Source organism: Maylandia zebra, linkage group LG3 (genome assembly GCF_041146795.1).
Source record: "Maylandia zebra isolate NMK-2024a linkage group LG3, Mzebra_GT3a, whole genome shotgun sequence".
Taxonomy (NCBI): domain Eukaryota; kingdom Metazoa; phylum Chordata; class Actinopteri; order Cichliformes; family Cichlidae; genus Maylandia; species Maylandia zebra.
The window spans coordinates 49,751,917-49,770,499 of NC_135169.1; the positions used below are offsets into that span (position 1 = coordinate 49,751,917).

General features: G+C 39.2%; 1 protein-coding gene and 2 long non-coding RNA genes across 5 annotated transcripts in view; 1 reads left to right on the forward strand and 2 right to left on the reverse strand.

The window, feature by feature from the left end:
• The first annotated feature begins 2,747 nt into the window (after nt 1-2,747).
• On the forward strand, nt 2,748-6,761 carry LOC143416570 (uncharacterized). The gene is made up of 3 exons (XR_013096965.1): nt 2,748-2,789; nt 3,244-3,323; nt 5,773-6,761. It is a non-coding gene; the product is annotated as an uncharacterized LOC143416570 (long non-coding RNA).
• Nucleotides 6,762-7,901: 1,140 nt separating this feature from the next.
• LOC143416569 (uncharacterized) lies at nt 7,902-11,600 on the reverse strand. Its single transcript, XR_013096964.1, has 2 exons — nt 9,029-11,600; nt 7,902-8,878 (listed from the first exon to the last, which is right to left on the reverse strand). It is a non-coding gene; the product is annotated as an uncharacterized LOC143416569 (long non-coding RNA).
• A 3,027-nt stretch (nt 11,601-14,627) lies between these two features.
• Nucleotides 14,628-18,583, reverse strand: part of LOC143416571 (kinesin-like protein KIF2C) — a 29,699-nt gene continuing 25,743 nt past the window's right edge. For all 3 annotated transcript variants that reach the window (XM_076881977.1, XM_076881976.1, XM_076881978.1), the window contains 15 exons: nt 18,304-18,401; nt 18,086-18,181; nt 17,927-17,981; nt 17,645-17,807; nt 17,388-17,478; nt 17,178-17,241; nt 17,010-17,101; nt 16,766-16,908; nt 16,417-16,630; nt 16,201-16,311; nt 16,047-16,114; nt 15,860-15,938; nt 15,698-15,778; nt 15,472-15,565; nt 14,628-14,810 (listed from right to left, as the gene is read on the reverse strand). In XM_076881977.1, the coding sequence (XP_076738092.1) occupies nt 14,749-14,810; nt 15,472-15,565; nt 15,698-15,778; nt 15,860-15,938; nt 16,047-16,114; nt 16,201-16,311; nt 16,417-16,630; nt 16,766-16,908; nt 17,010-17,101; nt 17,178-17,241; nt 17,388-17,478; nt 17,645-17,807; nt 17,927-17,981; nt 18,086-18,181; nt 18,304-18,401 (1,511 nt within the window). In that variant the 3' untranslated portion in view covers nt 14,628-14,748. The remainder of the gene's footprint in view (nt 14,811-15,471; nt 15,566-15,697; nt 15,779-15,859; nt 15,939-16,046; nt 16,115-16,200; nt 16,312-16,416; nt 16,631-16,765; nt 16,909-17,009; nt 17,102-17,177; nt 17,242-17,387; nt 17,479-17,644; nt 17,808-17,926; nt 17,982-18,085; nt 18,182-18,303; nt 18,402-18,583) is intronic.

An 18,583-nucleotide genomic window follows, 5' to 3' on the forward strand; every position in this document is an offset into this window, starting at 1 on the left:
GGTCCATACATGATGTAAGTATGTATTCTAGTTGTCAACTAGAAAGTGCATTTTCTGAAGAAACTGCAGTGTGAATGCTTGAATCTGAATGTATGCATTGAAATGAATTAATTGCTGAATTTTAAGTTAAAAAGTTTGAATGAGATAAAAAGAAAAAGAATTTAATCTGAAAACAAAAGTGCTGAAGTGCTAAAAGCTGACGTTTACACAGAAGAAGAAGTTGGAAAAAAGCTGAAAATGTTTTAATTGTAAATTAGAAAAACCTTAGAAATGAGAAAAGAAAATTTAGAGTCAGAAAATCTCTGAATGAATATTAAAAGTTCATATTCTTTGAGTCACTGAATGACTAAAATGTGATCCCTCCACTTGGATCCACACAGTTTAAAAATTTTAAATGTCTGAGCTTTGAAAGACAAGGTGTTGGAAAGAGAACAACGATGGCAACGTTTTGAGGGTAAAATCATACCTGTAGAGCAAACACTGAGGACACAGCAGCAGTTGAAAGAGAAGTGTTTAAGATGAATCTTGGCAGAGTGAGAGACAGAGCTAGTTAAGCAGGCAGGTGTGAGCCTGGTTGCTATAGTGACTGCACCCAATGGCTCCATACACACGCACACAGACATGCGCCTCACTTCTGCTGCTTAAAATGAACAGAAAAGCCCCCCCACCTTCTTCAAATCCAACAAAAGTGGTATCAAACGTTTGTGCTACGTTTGTGCTGGTTTGTGCTGCAAAAATTTTCATTTGTGCTACTATCATTTTAAAGATATTAATCAAAATTTCTAGAGGTCATCAGAGGTCAACCAGCCCCCCAACATTACCCAAATCCAACAAAAGTGGTATCAAACGTTTGTGCTATGTTTGTGCTGCTAAAATTGTCGTTTGTACCGCTTTCATTTTAAAGATATTAATGAAAATGTAAAGGTCAAAAGGTCAACCAGCCCCCCCACATTAATGGAATCGAACAAAATTGATGTCAAATGTTTGTGCTACATTTGTGCTGGTTTGTGCTGCTAAAATTGTCGTTTGTGCCGCTTTCATTTTAAAGATATTGATAAAAATTTCTAGAGGTCATCAGAGGTCAACCAGCCCCCCCACAGTAATGGAATCAAACAAAACTGGTGTCAAACGTTTGTGCTACGTTTGTGCTGGTTTGTGCTGCTAAAATTGTCGTTTGTGCCGCTTTCATTTTAAAGATATTACCAAAAGTTTCTAAAGCTCAACCAGCCACTTTCTTTACCGTAAAGAAATTGAGAGATATTAACCAGCATTGGATATTTTTTTCTTATGATCACACTCTTAAACCTAGTAATCAAACTGCAATAACTTATTTAAAAACTAGGTTAAATATAGCATTTAAAATAATTAATGCATTCGGTTAGAGAAAAAACTTTATTTGCTGGTAACAAAATACAAAACTACGAGAACAATGTAGTATATATGTTTCCTGTTAGAAAAGGTAAATACATTGAACTGTCTGAGCCTCACAAGTCTAATACAATAACTGAAAAATAACAGCTATTTCCATCATCTAACTCACAAACTAGAAAAGGACTTTCTTTCATGAGATCTTGCCATCATTCCTTTGTGTAGAGCACAGTGTGCGGACATACGCTGGTGTTTTCAGATGCTATGGTTACATCCTTTCTTAGGTCATCATACATCTCCCAGATGTACGGGGTCCTGTTACAGAATGTCATATAATGCCCGAGTGTTTCTGGTGTTGGGCCCTCCTGAAATGTAATGACTGCTTTCAGTGTGAATTTCTCTCCTTGAAGTAGCAGAGTGGATGGGAATTCAGTAAGCAAAAACCTTTTTGGACTGTGAAAACTGTGCTCCAGAGTTTCTGTAGAGCATTTTCCAAGGTCTGTGTCAATCCATACAAGCTCTCTCAGGGTGAAACTGTGACAAACAGTCCCTGTGCAAAGTTGCTTTCCTGATGAATCTGTTTTAAATGCTGTTGGAGATGCATCAGGACTTTCGATTGGTCTTAGGCATGGCGATGCTGGAAGGTTGAGCCCTTGTTCAACAGCAGACTGAAGGTGAGCTATGCCAGAAGCTGAGAGGACTGACAGATCAATGGAAACAAAAGGTATTTGCCTTGTGTTTGGTGTGTAAAGTTTGCAGTACTGGGAGGAACACTGTCTTGTGAAGTGAACACTTGGATTTTCCGTCATTGTTTTTTGAATTACTGTGGACACATGGCACTGTGCATCAACACGATGAACACCAGTCTTCAACTGAACAGGGCAGAATATTGAGCTCAGCACCTCTGCCCTCAATGAATAGGCATGTTGAGTGACACCCTTTGTAGCAAGGGATTTCACAAGCTGGAATACTTTGTTCTCCTCTGAACTATTCAACATGTTTTGAGCAGTACGACTGTCACAGTAAGCGCAGCACAGACTTTGACAGAAGGCATCAAAGGCACAGGTGTTCATGACACAGTATTGTCCTTTGCCAAGTTTTACTGCACTGTAAACCCCAACAGTCTACCTGACTTATAAAGTTTGTGGATATAACAATTGAAATTCCTCAAAGTTGAAAGAACTTAAAACTTTTGTTCTGTTAACGATTCAAACAGTTATAATTGTACATGGCTTAGAAGTTAAGAGTAAATACTGCTTTCTTAATTATGATTTTTGAGTAAATGTTTTTTTTCCGAGCTCCGCATGTGTATGTCAACTACGTCATGACGTTTTCTCTCTAACCTGAACGACGTTGACAAAAAATTCTGTTCAATATGGCTGCCCTTCTCGAGCGACTGGAGAGCACATTTGGAGAAACTTGTAAGTAAAACGGAACCTTCGTTATGTTTATTTTTTCCGTAAAAAAGCAAGTATATTAATATGTTGCAGGCAAGAACTTCGATTTCGAATGCGCTGTTGTGTTAAAAAGCACAGACCCAGGTGGTGAATAGTGGTTCGCTGTTGTTCGCGCTGTTTTTCAAACATAGATTATGTCGTCAGTTTTAACCGATTAAAACAGTTTTACTAAGAATTACATAAAAAGAAAGGGTCTTAATGACATTTTAACGACCACTTGCCAACACAAGAAAGTTGGCGTTTTTACAACAGCAGCCTAATTGTTCGGCAGGTTTTTTTTTCTTCTTCTCATTAGCATGATTCAAAACTGACTTAGCTAGCAGTGGCAACTTCAATCTAAAACAATTGAAATATAGCAAGGTTTTGTATATTTAGTGTGCTAATAAGGTTTTCAATATTTTTATTTTTTCCTTCCAAGGCTGAAGACCGAAGACAAAAGGACAGAAGAAAAAAAAAATTCAGACTGCAATTAATTTCAGGTGGAGACAGTAAACACAGGTGAGTTGAAAAATCTATTGAAGAGTCCTTTCTTCATGGCCATTAAAACATTTTTAGGTTAAAAGACCCGTGTCATGAATCGCTGTGCGGCAGGCAGGAGTTGGACCCAATTCAATTCAATTTTATTTATATAGCGCCAAATCACAACATAAGTCGCCTCAAGGCGCTTCATAGATACAGAGAAAAACCCAACAATCATATGACCCCCTATGAGCAAGCATTTTGGCGACAGTGGGAAGGAAAAACTCCCTTTTAACAGGAAGAAACCTCCGGCAGAACCAGGCTCAGGGAGTGGCGGGGCCATCTGCTGCGACCGGTTGGGGTGAGAGAAGGAAGACAGGATAAAAGACATGCTGTGGAAGAGAGACAGAGGTTAATAACAGATATAATTCAATGCAGAGAGGTCTGTTAATACATAGTGAGCGAGAAAGGTGACTGGAAAGCAAAAACTCAATGCATCATGGGAATCCCCCGGCAGCCTATGTCTATTGCAGCATAACTAAGGGAGGATTCAGGGTCACCTGGTCCAGCCCTAACAATATGCTTTAGCAAAAAGGAAAGTTTGAAGCCTAATCTTGAAAGTAGAGATAGTGTCCGTCTCCTGAATCCAAACTGGAAGCTGGTTCCACAGAAGAGGGGCCTGAAAACTGAAGGCTCTCCCTCCCATTCTACTTTTAAATACTCTAGGAACAACAAGTAGGCCTGCAGAGCGAGAGCGAAGTGCTCTAATGGGGTGATATGGTACTACAAAGTCATTAAGATAAGATGGGGCCTGATTATTTAAGACCTTGTATGTGAGGAGCAGGATTTTGAATTCAATTCTGGATTTAACAGGAAGCCAATGAAGGGAAGCCAAAACAGGAGAAATATGCTCTCTCTTTCTAGTCCCTGTCAGTACTCTTGCTGCAGCATTTTGGATTAGCTGAAGGCTTTTCAGGGAGTTTTTTGGACATCCTGATAATAATGAATTACAGTAGTCCAGCCTGGAAGTAATAAATGCGTGAACTAGTTTTTCAGCGTCACTCTGAGACAGGATATTTCTAATTTTAGAGATATTGCGCAAATGGAAGAACGCAGTCTTACATATTTGTTTAATACGTGCGTTGAAGGACATGTCCTGGTCAAAAATGACTCCAAGGTTCCTCACCGCGTTACTGAAGGCCAGTTTTATCTGAATTAAGAAGCAGAAAGTTAGCGGCCATCCAGGTCTTTATGTCTTTAAGACATTCCTGCAGTTTAACTAATTGGTGTGTGTTATCTGGCTTCATGGACAGATAGAGCTGGGTGTCATCTGCATAGCAGTGAAAATGTATGCTATGTCTTCTAATGATGCTGCCTAAGGGAAGCATGTATAATGTAAACAGAATTGGTCCTAGCACTGAACCCTGTGGAACTCCATAATTAACCTCAGTGTGTGAAGAGGACTCTCCATTTACATGAACAAACTGGAGTCTATTAGATAGATATGATACAAACCACTGCAGTGCAGTACCTGTAATACCTACAGCATGTTCTAATCGCTCTAATAGGATATTATGGTCGACAGTATCGAATGCTGCACTGAGGTCTAGCAGGACAAGCACAGAGATGAGTCCACTGTCAGAGGCCATAAGAAGATCATTTGTAACTTTCACTAAAGCTGTTTCTGTGCCATGATGAGCTCTGAAACCTGACTGAAACTCTTCAAATAAACCATTCCTCTGCAGATGATCTGTTAGCTGTTTGACTAACAGATCAAACAGATCAAACAGCTAACAAAAATCCTCTTTCAAGGATTTTTGATATGAAAGGAAGGTTGGAGATTGGCCTATAATTAGTTTCATCAGTTGTTCAGTTCTTATAAAATGTTGTATAATTGTACCAAATCACTGAGGATACATCCAATGTGTAAATCACAATCAACAACTTTACTGTGATATTTGCTCGTGTTTAAAGAATCTCCATTATCTTTGTTACTGAGTTTCCATTTTTGTAGGGCCAAATTTGTATTAAAAATTAATATTTTCATATGATGTGAAATGACTCAATCATTTCTAATTTTTAGAAGAAACCATTCATTAAGTCCCTTAAGGTGAAGATTTCATATATTGATAATGTTGATAATGTTATCATTATCAATATATGAAATAATTAATTTTTAATTTTATAATTAACACAAATTAAAGGTTTCACTGATAAACACATAATTTTTCCTTGCTTTGAACCCCATGTTCTATATAGATTACAGCTCTGATCTGGAGAACACTATTTTAAAATACTGTGTAGGGTTTTTGTCAAATGATTAAGAAACAGACTCTCTGTCACAAGAGACAGAAAGGTTGTATCTTAAAAGAAAAGTCTCCAAAATTTGGTAGAGTCTGATGTCATGCAGTTTCATAAACATGTATTCTCCCCAAAGAATGACACCTGAAAACTTTGCCTTAAATGAACTTTTCTTTTCCCTTTTTAGGAGGCGCCTGATATCAACGTGAAACGCACTGCAGTACTTCGTGCCCTTCCTGTATGTCTATGTCTGTGTCAATTTTGGGCTCCTGAGAGGGGTTATCATCCACTTCCTGCTCCACAAAGGCTTTGTGTGGATACTGACGCTTCACTGTACCATCCTGTCTGGCAACCTCTGCTTCTTTTCGTATTTGTTTTGCAGAAGAGATCCGCATGTTCCCTTCAATAAAACCAAGATGACGTGCAATGAATTTATCTATCCTTATAGGGAGATTTTCATGCTTGAACAGACCATGTTTAATGTTCTTGAACTCTGCTTCAACATTAGCTAAAGTTGCAGTGAGTTTTTTGCTCTGAAATAGGGGAACCATTTCTCCAGTTCAGAGTGGTAGGTATCCTCCCAATCTAATTAGGTGTGGGACGAGCTCAGGTAGATAGTGCATATTGTCTCGATCACCATGATCTTCAGCATGGCACCTGCTCCCCTCACAAATATCTGCCACCCACTGCCTTAAGTCGGTGTTTATTTCTGTGCATGGATCCAATCTAATGTCTTCTTCTTCCTTGTCATCAGAAACAGACATAGTCTCATCTGAAATTTTTCTTTTCAGATTTGATTTGGACACTTCTGACATAATGAGGTTTCCAAAACTGTCACAGCCTTCTGTCTCACTTAATGCCACAATAGCAATGCTGCGTATTAGGACCTCTGCTTCTTCCAAGGATTGGGACTTGACAAGTTGTGCCATTGATCGCACGTAGAAATCCCTCACCCGATGAGGCTTTTTTCCTCAAACAGTCCCACTGGCAAATCATTTTGATTAAGTGTGCCACATCCACTCTAATGAAACATTCAATTCAATTCAATTTTATTTATATAGCGCCGAATCACAACATAAGTCGCCTCAAGGCGCTTCATAGATACAGAGAAAAACCCAACAATCATATGACCCCCTATGAGCAAGCACTTTGGCGACAGTGGGAAGGAAAAACTCCCTTTTAACAGGAAGAAACCTCCAGCAGAACCAGGCTCAGGGAGGGGCGGCCATCTGCTGCGACCGGTTGGGGTGAGAGAAGGAAGACAGGATAAAAGACATGCTGTGGAAGAGAGCCAGAGGTTAATAACAGATATAATTCAATGCAGAGAGGTCTGTTAACACATAGTGAGTGAGAAAGGTGACTGGAAAGGAAAAACTCAATGCATCATGGGAATCCCCCGGCAGCCTACATCTATTGAAGCATAACGAAGAGAGGATTCAGGGTCACCTGGTCCAGCCCTAACTATATGCTTTAGCAAAAAGGAAAGTTTGAAGCCTAATCTTGAAAGTAGAGATAGTGTCCGTCTCCTGAATCCAAACTGGAAGCTGGTTCCACAGAAGAGGGGCCTGAAAACTGAAGGCTTTTATTCGATTCCATTACTGTGGGGGGGCTGGTTGACCTTTTGACCTTTACATTTTCATTAATATCTTTAAAACAGAGGCAGCACAAACCAGCACAAACGTAACACAGTTGATTGACACCAGTTTTGTTTGATTCCATTAATGTGGGGGGGCTGGTTGACCTTTACATTTTCATTAATATCTTTAAAACAGAGGCAGCACAAACCAGCACAAACGTAGCACAGTTGATTGACACCAGTTTTGTTTGATTCCATTAATGTGGGGGGGCTGGTTGACCTCTGATGACCTCCAGAAATTTGTATGGATTTCTTTAAAATGATAGCAGCACAAACGTAAATTTTTGCAGCACAAACCAGCACAAACGTAGCACAGTTGATTGACACCAGTTTTGTTTGATTCCATTAATGTGGGGGGGCTGGTTGACCTCTGATGACCTCTACAAATTTTCTTGAATATCTTTAAAATGATAGCAGCACAAACAACAATTTTAGCAGCACAAACCAGCACAAACGTTTGACATCAATTTTGTTCGATCCCATTAATGTGGGGGGGCTGGTTGACATTTTGACCTTTACATTTTCATTAATATCTTTAAAACAGAGGCAGCACAAACAACAATTTTAGCAGCACAAACCAGCACAAACGTTTGACATCAATTTTGTTCGATCCCATTAATGTGGGGGGGGCTGGTTGACCTTTTGACCTTTACATTTTCATTAATATCTTTAAAACAGAGGCAGCACAAACCAGCACAAACGTAGCACAGTTGATTGACACCAGTTTTGTTTGATTCCATTAATGTGGGGGGGCTGGTTGACCTTTTGACCTTTACATTTTCATTAATATCTTTAAAACAGAGGCAGCACAAACCAGCACAAACGTAGCACAGTTGATTGACACCAGTTTTGTTTGATTCCATTAATGTGGGGGGGCTGGTTGACCTCTGATGACCTCTACAAATTTTCTTGAATATCTTTAAAATGATAGCGGCACAAACAACAATTTTAGCAGCACAAACCAGCACAAACGTTTGACATCAATTTTGTTCGATCCCATTAATGTGGGGGGGGGGCTGGTTGACCTTTTGACCTTTACATTTTCATTAATATCTTTAAAACAGAGGCAGCACAAACCAGCACAAACGTAGCACAGTTGATTGACACCAGTTTTGTTTGATTCCATTAATGTGGGGGGGCTGGTTGACCTTTTGACCTTTACATTTTCATTAATATCTTTAAAACAGAGGCAGCACAAACCAGCACAAACGTAGCACAGTTGATTGACACCAGTTTTGTTTGATTCCATTAATGTGGGGGGGCTGGTTGACCTCTGATGACCTCTACAAATTTTCTTGAATATCTTTAAAATGATAGCGGCACAAACAACAATTTTAGCAGCACAAACCAGCACAAACGTTTGACATCAATTTTGTTCGATCCCATTAATGTGGGGGGGGGGCTGGTTGACCTTTTGACCTTTACATTTTCATTAATATCTTTAAAACAGAGGCAGCACAAACCAGCACAAACGTAGCACAGTTGATTGACACCAGTTTTGTTTGATTCCATTAATGTGGGGGGGCTGGTTGACCTTTTGACCTTTACATTTTCATTAATATCTTTAAAACAGAGGCAGCACAAACCAGCACAAACGTAGCACAGTTGATTGACACCAGTTTTGTTTGATTCCATTAATGTGGGGGGGCTGGTTGACCTCTGATGACCTCTACAAATTTTCTTGAATATCTTTAAAATGATAGCGGCACAAACAACAATTTTAGCAGCACCAACCAGCACAAACGTTTGACATCAATTTTGTTCGATCCCATTAATGTGTGTGGGGGGGGCTGGTTGACCTTTTGACCTTTACATTTTCATTAATATCTTTAAAACAGAGGCAGCACAAACCAGCACAAACGTAGCACAGTTGATTGACACCAGTTTTGTTTGATTCCATTAATGTGGGGGGGCTGGTTGACCTCTGATGACCTCCAGAAATTTGTATGGATTTCTTTAAAATGATAGCAGCACAAATGTAAATTTTTGCAGCACAAACCAGCACAAACGTTTGATACCACTTTTGTTGGATTTGAAGAAGGTGGGGGGGCAACTTCACTCACATATGTCATGTCTACTGAATTCTCATTTTTCATGCCTGTGGAGTTTATTATATGGACGTGGTGACAGTGTAAAGACAGCCTGCTCTTCTGATTTAACTTTTCAAGCATTCACACTAATTAGTGTTTAAACCTCCCATGGTTCTATATCTGGGGATGTGGCTTTGGTTTGCACTGATGAAAGCTTATAGTTGAAATGTGTTTGACGGTAAATGGTCAATAAAGAAGACAGCATTTTGTTTTGTTTTTACACAATGATTTTGTCATGTGCTGTGTGCAGGCAGGAACTGTGGACCCAATGTGCAGACACTTGGAGGTAAAAGTGTGAACTTAAAACAGCTTTAACGCTAAACACAAATATAACAAAAGCAAGAATACCAAAAGAAACTTACACAGGCAGCCAAACAGAACACACAGCATAGGATGAGGGAGATCGCGACAAAGACCAAAGAAAACTCAGGGCTTACATAACCAGAGAGAGCCATCAGGGAATGGGAGACAACAGAGAAACACAGCTGGGACAAATAAGGGTAGCGAGACAAGGGAAGCAAATCCAGATACATTAACATGAGACATGGACTTTCAAAGTAAAACAGGAAACATAACACAGACAACGCGGACTTGACGAGGGGATACAGCAGACAGGGGGAGACAGAACAACTATGTAACACAGAGACAGAAACCAGAAGACAGAACTCTAAGAAACCAAAAGACTAGAAATGATAAATAATGGCAAAATCAAAGTTCAATAATAATGTAAAACTCAAAATTTTGGGTCAACGAACCCAGGCACCCTAACAGATTTATTTTTACAGTTAATTTTTTTCTATTTAATTATTTATTTACAGTCCACCATACCTCTGATCCCCTGTCAATCCATCCACCCCCTTTTTAATGGTGTATCTGATTCAGGGTCATGAAGGGCTGGAGCAGCTGTCACAGACTGAGCAAGGTACACCCTGTACAGGTCACCAGTCTATGGCAGTGTCCCACTGTGTGTAGCACAGATTTCACTCTCTGGCTTTATTTATAGCATAATAAGACATTTTACTTTTAAAAATCAAGGACACCAACAAGGCAGATAGGGCACATGCACTGGGGCCACAAATGTCCCAGGTTTAGTCCGTAATTCAATTCAATTCAATTTTATTTATATAGCGCCAAATCACAACAAAAGTCGCCTCAAGGGGCTTCATAGATACAGAGAAAAACCCAACAATCATATGACCCCCTATGAGCAAGCACTTTGGTGACAGTGGGAAGGAAAAACTCCCTTTTAACAGGAAGAAACCTCCAGCAGAATCAGGCTCAGGGAGGGGCGGGGCCATCTGCTGCGACCGGTTGGGGTGAGAGAAGGAAGACAGGATAAAAGACATGCTGTGGAAGAGAGCCAGAGGTTAATAACAGATATGATTCAATGCAGAGAGGTCTATTAACACAGCGGTCCCTAAGCGCCACGGACCGGTTCATGCCCGACAATATTTTTACGGACTGGCCTAGTACCGGTACCGTAAAAAAGAAGATTTATTCATAACACACGTGAAAAGACCCAGGAAAACCGAGTTAACGATAAAAACGATAACAAAATAACGCTAAAAAAACTATAAAAATCCTGAAAACCATACATTTCACACCTGAGCCTCAACTCTCAACTCTCGTGGCCCGGTACCAAACGACTCATGGACCGGTACCGAGGCCCGGGGGTTGGGGACCGCTGTATTAATACATAGTGAGTGAGAAAGGTGACTGGAAAGGAAAAACTCAATGCATCGTGGGAATCCCCGGCAGCCTACGTCTATCGCAGCATAACTACGGGAGGATTCAGGATCAGTGCTCTAAGTGCTCTAATGGGGTGATATGGTACTACAAGGTCATTAAGATAAGATGGGGCCTGATTATTCAAGACCTTGTATGTGAGGAGCAGGATTTTGAATTCAATTCTGGGTTTGAAGGGAAGTCAAAACAGGAGAAATATGCTCTCTCTTTCTAGTCCCTGTCAGGACTCTTGCTGCAGCATTTTGGATTAGCTGAAGGCTTTTCAGCGAGTTTTTTGGACATCCTGATAATAATGAATTACAGTAGTCCAGCCTGGAAGTAATAAAAGCATGAACTAGTTTTTCAGCGTCACTCTGAGACAGGATATTTCTAACTTTAGAGATGTTGCGCAAATGGAAGAACGCAGTCTTACATATTTGTTTAATACGTGCGTTGAAGGACATATCCTGGTCAAAAATTACTCCAAGGTTCCTCACAGCGTTACTGGAGGCCAAGGTAATGCCATCCAGAGTAAGAATCTGGTTAGATACCATATTTCTAGGCTTTTCAGGGCCGAGTACAATAACCTCAGTTTTATCTGAATTAAGAAGCAGAAAGTTAGCGGCCATCCAGGTCTTTATGTCTTTAAGACATTCCTGCAGTTTAACTAATTGGTGTGTGTTATCTGGCTTCATGGACAGATAGAGCTGGGTGTCATCTGCATGGCAGTGAAATTGTATGCTATATCTTTTAATGATGCTGCCTAGGGGGTGCATGTATAGTGTAAACAGAATTGGTCCTAGCACTGAACCTGTGGAACTCCATAATTAACCTCAGTGCGTGAAGAGGACTCTCCATTTACATGTACAAATTGGAGTCTATTAGATAGATGTGATACAAACCACTGCAGTGCAGTACCTGTAATACCTACAGCATGTTCTAATCGCTCTAATAGGATATTATGGTCGACAGTATCGAATGCTGCACTGAGGTCTAGCAGGACAAGCACAGAGATGAGTCCACTGTCAGAGGCCATAAGAAGATCATTTGTAACCTTCACTAAAGCTGTTTCTGTGCTGTGATGAGCTCTGAAACCTGACTGAAACTCTTCAAATAAGCCATTCCTCTGCAGATGATCTGTTAGCTGTTTGACAGCTACTCTTTCAAGGATGTTTGATATGAAAGGAAGGTTGGAGATTGGCCTATAATTAGCTAAGACTGCTGGGTCTAGAGATGCTTTTTGAGTAAAGGTTTAACTACAGCCAGCTTGAAGGCCTGTGGTACATAGCCGATTATTAGAGATAGGTTGATCATATTTAAGATTGAAGAATTAATTAATGGCATAAGATAAAGCCATAAACATGTTTGTCTGAGTCTTCTATCAAAAGTTACAGCGATTTATATGAAGTTGTACGAAAATGCTTTCTTTCGCCAAGACAGTGTGTTTCTCACTGTTACATGCATTTGAATGGGAAACTCGCCTGAAACAAAGTATAGGTTTTCATTATGTGAATAATTTTAAAATCTTAGCTCAAACGGCTGCAAAACCTGTTTGCCCAGCACGGGGATATTGAGTTCTATAAGATAAAGCCATAAACATGTTTGTCTGAGTCTTCTATCAAAAGTTGCAGCGATTTATATGAAGTTGTTCAAAAACGCTTTCTTTCGCCAAGACAGTGCATTTCTCACTGTTACATGCATTTGAATGGGAAACTCGCCTGAAACAAAGTATAGGTTTTCATTATGTGAATAATTTTAAAATCTTAGCTCAAACAGCTGCAAAACCTGTTTGCCCAGCACGGGGATATTGAGTTCTGTAAGATAAAGCCATAAACATGTTTGTCTGAGTCTTCTATCAAAAGTTACAGCGATTTATATGAAGTTGTTCAAAAACGCTTTATTTCGCCAAGACAGTGCATTTCTCACTGTTACATGCATTTGAATGGGAAACTCGCCTGAAACAAAGTATAGGTTTTCATTATGTGAATAATTTTAAAATCTTAGCTCAAACGGCTGCAAAACCTGTTTGCCCAGCACGGGGATATTGAGTTCTGTAAGATAAAGCCATAAACATGTTTGTCTGAGTCTTCTATCAAAAGTTACAGCGATTTATATGAAGTTGTTCAAAAACGCTTTATTTCGCCAAGACAGTGCATTTCTCACTGTTACATGCATTTGAATGGGAAACTCGCCTGAAACAAAGTATAGGTTTTCATTATGTGAATAATTTTAAAATCTTAGCTCAAACAGCTGCAAAACCTGTTTGCCCAGCACGGGGATATTGAGTTCTATAAGATAAAGCCATAAACATGTTTGTCTGAGTCTTCTATCAAAAGTTACAGCGATTTATATGAAGTTGTTCAAAAACGCTTTATTTCGCCAAGACAGTGCATTTCTCACTGTTACATGCATTTGAATGGGAAACTCGCCTGAAACAAAGTATAGGTTTTCATTATGTGAATAATTTTAAAATCTTAGCTCAAACGGCTGCAAAACCTGTTTGCCCAGCACGGAGATATTGAGTTCTATAAGATAAAGCCATGAACATGTTTGTCTGAGTCTTCTATCAAAAGTTACAGCGATTTATATGAAGTTGTTCAAAAACGCTTTATTTCGCCAAGACAGTGCGTTTCTCACTGTTACATGCATTTGAATGGGAAACTCGCCTGAAACAAAGTATAGGTTTTCATTATGTGAATAATTTTAAAATCTTAGCTCAAACAGCTGCAAAACCTGTTTGCCCAGCACGGGGATATTGAGTTCTATAAGATAAAGCCATAAACATGTTTGTCTGAGTCTTCTATCAAAAGTTACAGCGATTTATATGAAGTTGTTGAAAAACGCTTTATTTCGCCAAGACAGTGCGTTTCTCACTGTTACATGCATTTGAATGGGAAACTCGCCTGAAACAAAGTATAGGTTTTCATTATGTGAATAATTTTAAAATCTTAGCTCAAACGGTTGCAAAACCTGTTTGCCCAGCACGGGGATATTGAGTTCTATAAGATAAAGCCATAAACATGTTTGTCTGAGTCTTCTATCAAAAGTTACAGCGATTTATATGAAGTTGTACAAAAACGCTTTCTTTCGCCAAGACAGTGCATTTCTCACTGTTACATGCATTTGAATGGGAAACTCGCCTGAAACAAAGTATAGGTTTTCATTATGTGAATAATTTTAAAATCTTAGCTCAAACAGCTGCAAAACCTGTTTGCCCAGCACGGGGATATTGAGTTCTATAAGATAAAGCCATAAACATGTTTGTCTGAGTCTTCTATCAAAAGTTACAGCGATTTATATGAAGTTGTTCAAAAACGCTTTATTTCGCCAAGACAGTGCGTTTCTCACTGTTACATGCATTTGATCGGGAAACTCGCCTGAAACAAAGTATAGGTTTTCATTATGCAACTGGTTACTGCATTCTTAGTGGTGGTATAATTTATTTAATGAGGTGCATAGACAACTTCAATGACCAATTCCATCAAGAATGAGCCCTCCAAAACTTGTCTCGTTTTTTAATGTACATGTATCCAATTCTGCACTAGAAATGAGCTGTCTGCCTAAAATATATAAAATCACATATTTAATGAATAGTGTTCAAAAACATTTTATTGAATACACAGAAGTTACTACAATGAAACAAATATAGTAAGAACAAACAAGTTTCTAATAAAACAGCTCGTTATTCAGAAGAGAAGGTTTTCTACTTGATTTAGTGATTCAGCCTCGCTGATTGCTCCTGATCCACAGCAGACTGCAAAGCCATCACTGTCTCTGTGGATGAAACAGATGAATGTAAATCCTTTCTTAATCCTTTGTCAGGCTATACATTTCATTTTGACAAAACAAGATGACTGTTTGGCAGCTATGCATTTGTTTTGTTTTTTGTTTTGTTTTGTTTTTTTAAATGCACTTAAAAAAATGAAAGAAAACAAAACATGAACTTGGCCGATGTAACCCACTGTCTCGTTTTTAAATCCTCAATACAAGCCATTTTCTCCATCACCATCTTGGTCTTTTAAAAATCAGATATCATGAAAAGGGCAGATTGGACCGTCAAACTGCATGCTCATTGGCAAACTACTTGAAACAATTCTCCATTTCTGACCATTACTTAGTCATTATTTTCAGGGTGAGATTGGGAGAAAAATGATTAAATACAGCAGGAAAGTGTTTAGAGAGGTCACATTTGGAAACTGTTTTTCTTTCTATAGTAACAAAACTCTTTTTACAAGCCCTAGGTATTGCCCCCTGGTGGCCATTAAAAAGAATAGAAATTTAAGACAGAGTCTACACCTTTATTTAAAACAAAAAACAAATAAAAGAAAAAAGGCTGGAGCTGTGTTAGAAGGGGTAAAGTTTTGTGTAATGAGCAAGCAGATTTAGTACATTACATTAACAAAACAAATCGAGCAATATTTTGGTTGGTACACACCCAATAACCTTTTGGAATGATCAACCAGATTGGGGAGTCCTTCCTCGATGTTGTATGAGATTTGGCCCATTTCTTGTACGAGGTCACCTGCCCTCTGAGTAAAAAAAAAAAAATAGGCGAAATTACCAATTTAAAAAAATAAAATGACATTGTAACTTAAATCTTGGAAAAAGAAAAAAAAAAAACGAAAAAAAACAAAAAACATACAAAGTTAGGAAAACTCTACCTTGAGCTCTGAATAAACTTTCTCCTCCAGCTCAGCCACCTGAGATATGGCATCACACACACCGGTATCCAAAACTGATTCCTACATCACAAAAAGAGTGACAAGTTAAATCTGAGAAACTTCCACACAGGTTATAACTGGATTCATGCTGTGCAAGCTTACCTCTTCTGAGGAGCTATTCATTGGCTCCTGTGTCTTAGGTGCTTCACTGGCTTTGGAATTGCCATTAAGTTCCTTCACTCTGCAGAAAATGTTTCAAGCTTCATCATACAATAAGGCAACTGAGAATTCCCATTAGAAAAAAAACAAAAAGCCCACAGATTCAGAGCTTCATATGCTAAATACATACCTGTCAGCATAGCGCAATGTGTTCATTGTATATTTACATGAGGTCATACCTGGAGACACCATAGCAATCTGTGAAACAAAGAAAAAAATTTATTTGATGTGGATTTCAAAATATCCAATGCTGAGAGGAAGTCAAATTTGGTGTGGTAACATACCATGCAGGTCCTGGACTTCTCTCCAATGAAAGAATCCCTGAGGACTTTGGTCAAAGTGCTCATTCGGAAAGGAATGTGATCACTGTTCTTTCCCAGTGAACGGATACACTCCTACAGGATACAAGAGAGGAAACACCAGTGTTTTGAGTTGCTGTGCAGACATATTTAATGGAGAGAAAACAGAGTACTTCTGCCTTTTAATCAGCCATCGATTACCTTGAGAGCCAGAAGGCTGCGGTTGATCTTGGCAGTTTCAACTAAAGTACTCCGGTCATTGCTGCTGGCATCTGTACCATGCTCATTGCCAGCCAAATCGACCAGTGAAAACTTGCCGTGCAGCGTGGTAGCACGGTCATTGCGCCGAAGAACAATTTGAAGGATTGCATGAGAGCGGGATGAGTTGGCATTGGCTGAGGTTTGGCCCGACGTTCTGGAAAAGACAGTGAGATTCTAACTTGGAGTTTGCCTACCTACACTAATGGGCAATTAATATGTTTTTGTGCTCTTTCAGGCACAAAGAAAAATGAACAAGGAAACATCAAACACATTCTTGATACTAAACTACCTGCATGAACTGCCAATCTGTATCATCTTGATGACCTCCTCTGCTGAGGTCACATAGACCTCTTCGAGGCCGACCACCTGAACCTGTTGTCGTTCATCTTCCAAAACACGCAGCTTGGCCTTCTTATGCAGCAGGTCATACACCTAAATAAAAATAAATGTCTAGTTTGCTATATGGATTAATTGAACACGTGGATTCAATAGATATCTTCTCAGTGAAGGGTGTTCCCTTCACGTCTTCCTACCTTGCCGTTGTAAATCTCAAAGAAGCTGACGTAGGCAGAGAGATCCAAATTAGCATACCTCCTGTGGTGGAGGTAGGCAAAAACATCCTGGGCTAGAAGTGAATAGACTCAAATTATGACAAAGTCTGTTTTTTGTAAAAAATCCAGTTGTTTCATTTAAGGTCCTACCTGCTAATGCGTAGATGCCTTTAGCACTGTTCTGCTGTTTCCCTGTGAAATCACCTCCCATTGTCTTAAAAACAAATAAAGACTTTGAGGGTTTTTTGTTGTTGTTGTTGTTTGGTTTTGTTTTGGGGGGGGGGGGGGGGGGGGGGGGGTTGAAGCACAATTTTGCAAATGTGGAATTTATTCAAAGTCTTAGATCAAGGGGAGACTTACATGAGTCTTACCACTTCCTGTCTGGCCATAGGCAAAACATGTTGCCATACCACCTTCAAAAATGGACTGGACTAAAGGTTTAGCTGTGAACCTAAAAGGAAAATCAGAATTTTAGTCATCATAACATTAACAGGAAAATTACAGCATGTATAAAAGTATACATCGAGTCTCCATTGTACTGGTTAATGTCCCAGTTGTAAGTTAGAAAATGTACAATCAGAGCCACTGTTGGCTTAAAGGAAAAATTAGGTAGTTACTTGTAAACAAGTTCATTGGTGGCGGTGTCATCAAAGGAGTAGTCAAAGTGGAAGACTTGATTGTCCAAGTACTTGGTGAGGTCCACCTTGTGTTTTGGCTCATGGACCAGTAACGCACCTTTCCCAGGTACAGACACCACATCAATCTCCTTTTTATTAATCTCTACAATACACAAGAGTATCGGAGTTAGTGTATAAACATGGCAACTGTTTTCTCTCCCTTAATTACTCCTTTATATTCAGATGATAGAATAGAGAATCTACAAATTATTCCTGACCTACCCTGCTTGTTAAAGGGCCGCTTGCGAACGCACACACAAATCCTTTGGGGCTCAATCTTAAAAAAGGCAAGAGATGTGCAGAGAAATGACTGTGCTACAGTTTGCAAAGCTACAATAAAACTTTCTGGATGGAACATTTTAAGTCCATGTTCAAACCTACCGTTTCAGTAGTTGATAAGGGTGTGATTTCCAAAGTCGCTCTGAAATCCTGAATCATCTCAAAGAACTTCTGGTTGGGCCGGGAACCTTCCAGAAACTATAAAGACAAGCAAACAAAAGGTACTGTAACAAAATGAGGAGTAGTTTTGCTCATGTTTAAAACAATTTACATTATAAAATAAAAAAAATAAATAAATAATGGTTGAAGAAATCTTTCACCTTTCCCCTCTTGGTTTGCATATCTGGGGGCTTTATAACACAAGAGAGCCTTTTATTGCCTTTGTTCAACTCCACGGGAGCCACAGGTTTCCTCCTGCCTGAAATGTGAAAAAAACAAACAAACAATATACACACTTACAGTTTTTTCTGATTGCTTAAGCACATGTTATGTAACTATTGGCTAATTTAGCAAAACTCTACACACAAATAAAACAACCTGTCACCCAATTATCCAAACATTTTAGTTCTCTTGCAAAAGCAAACACAGCTAGATTAACTC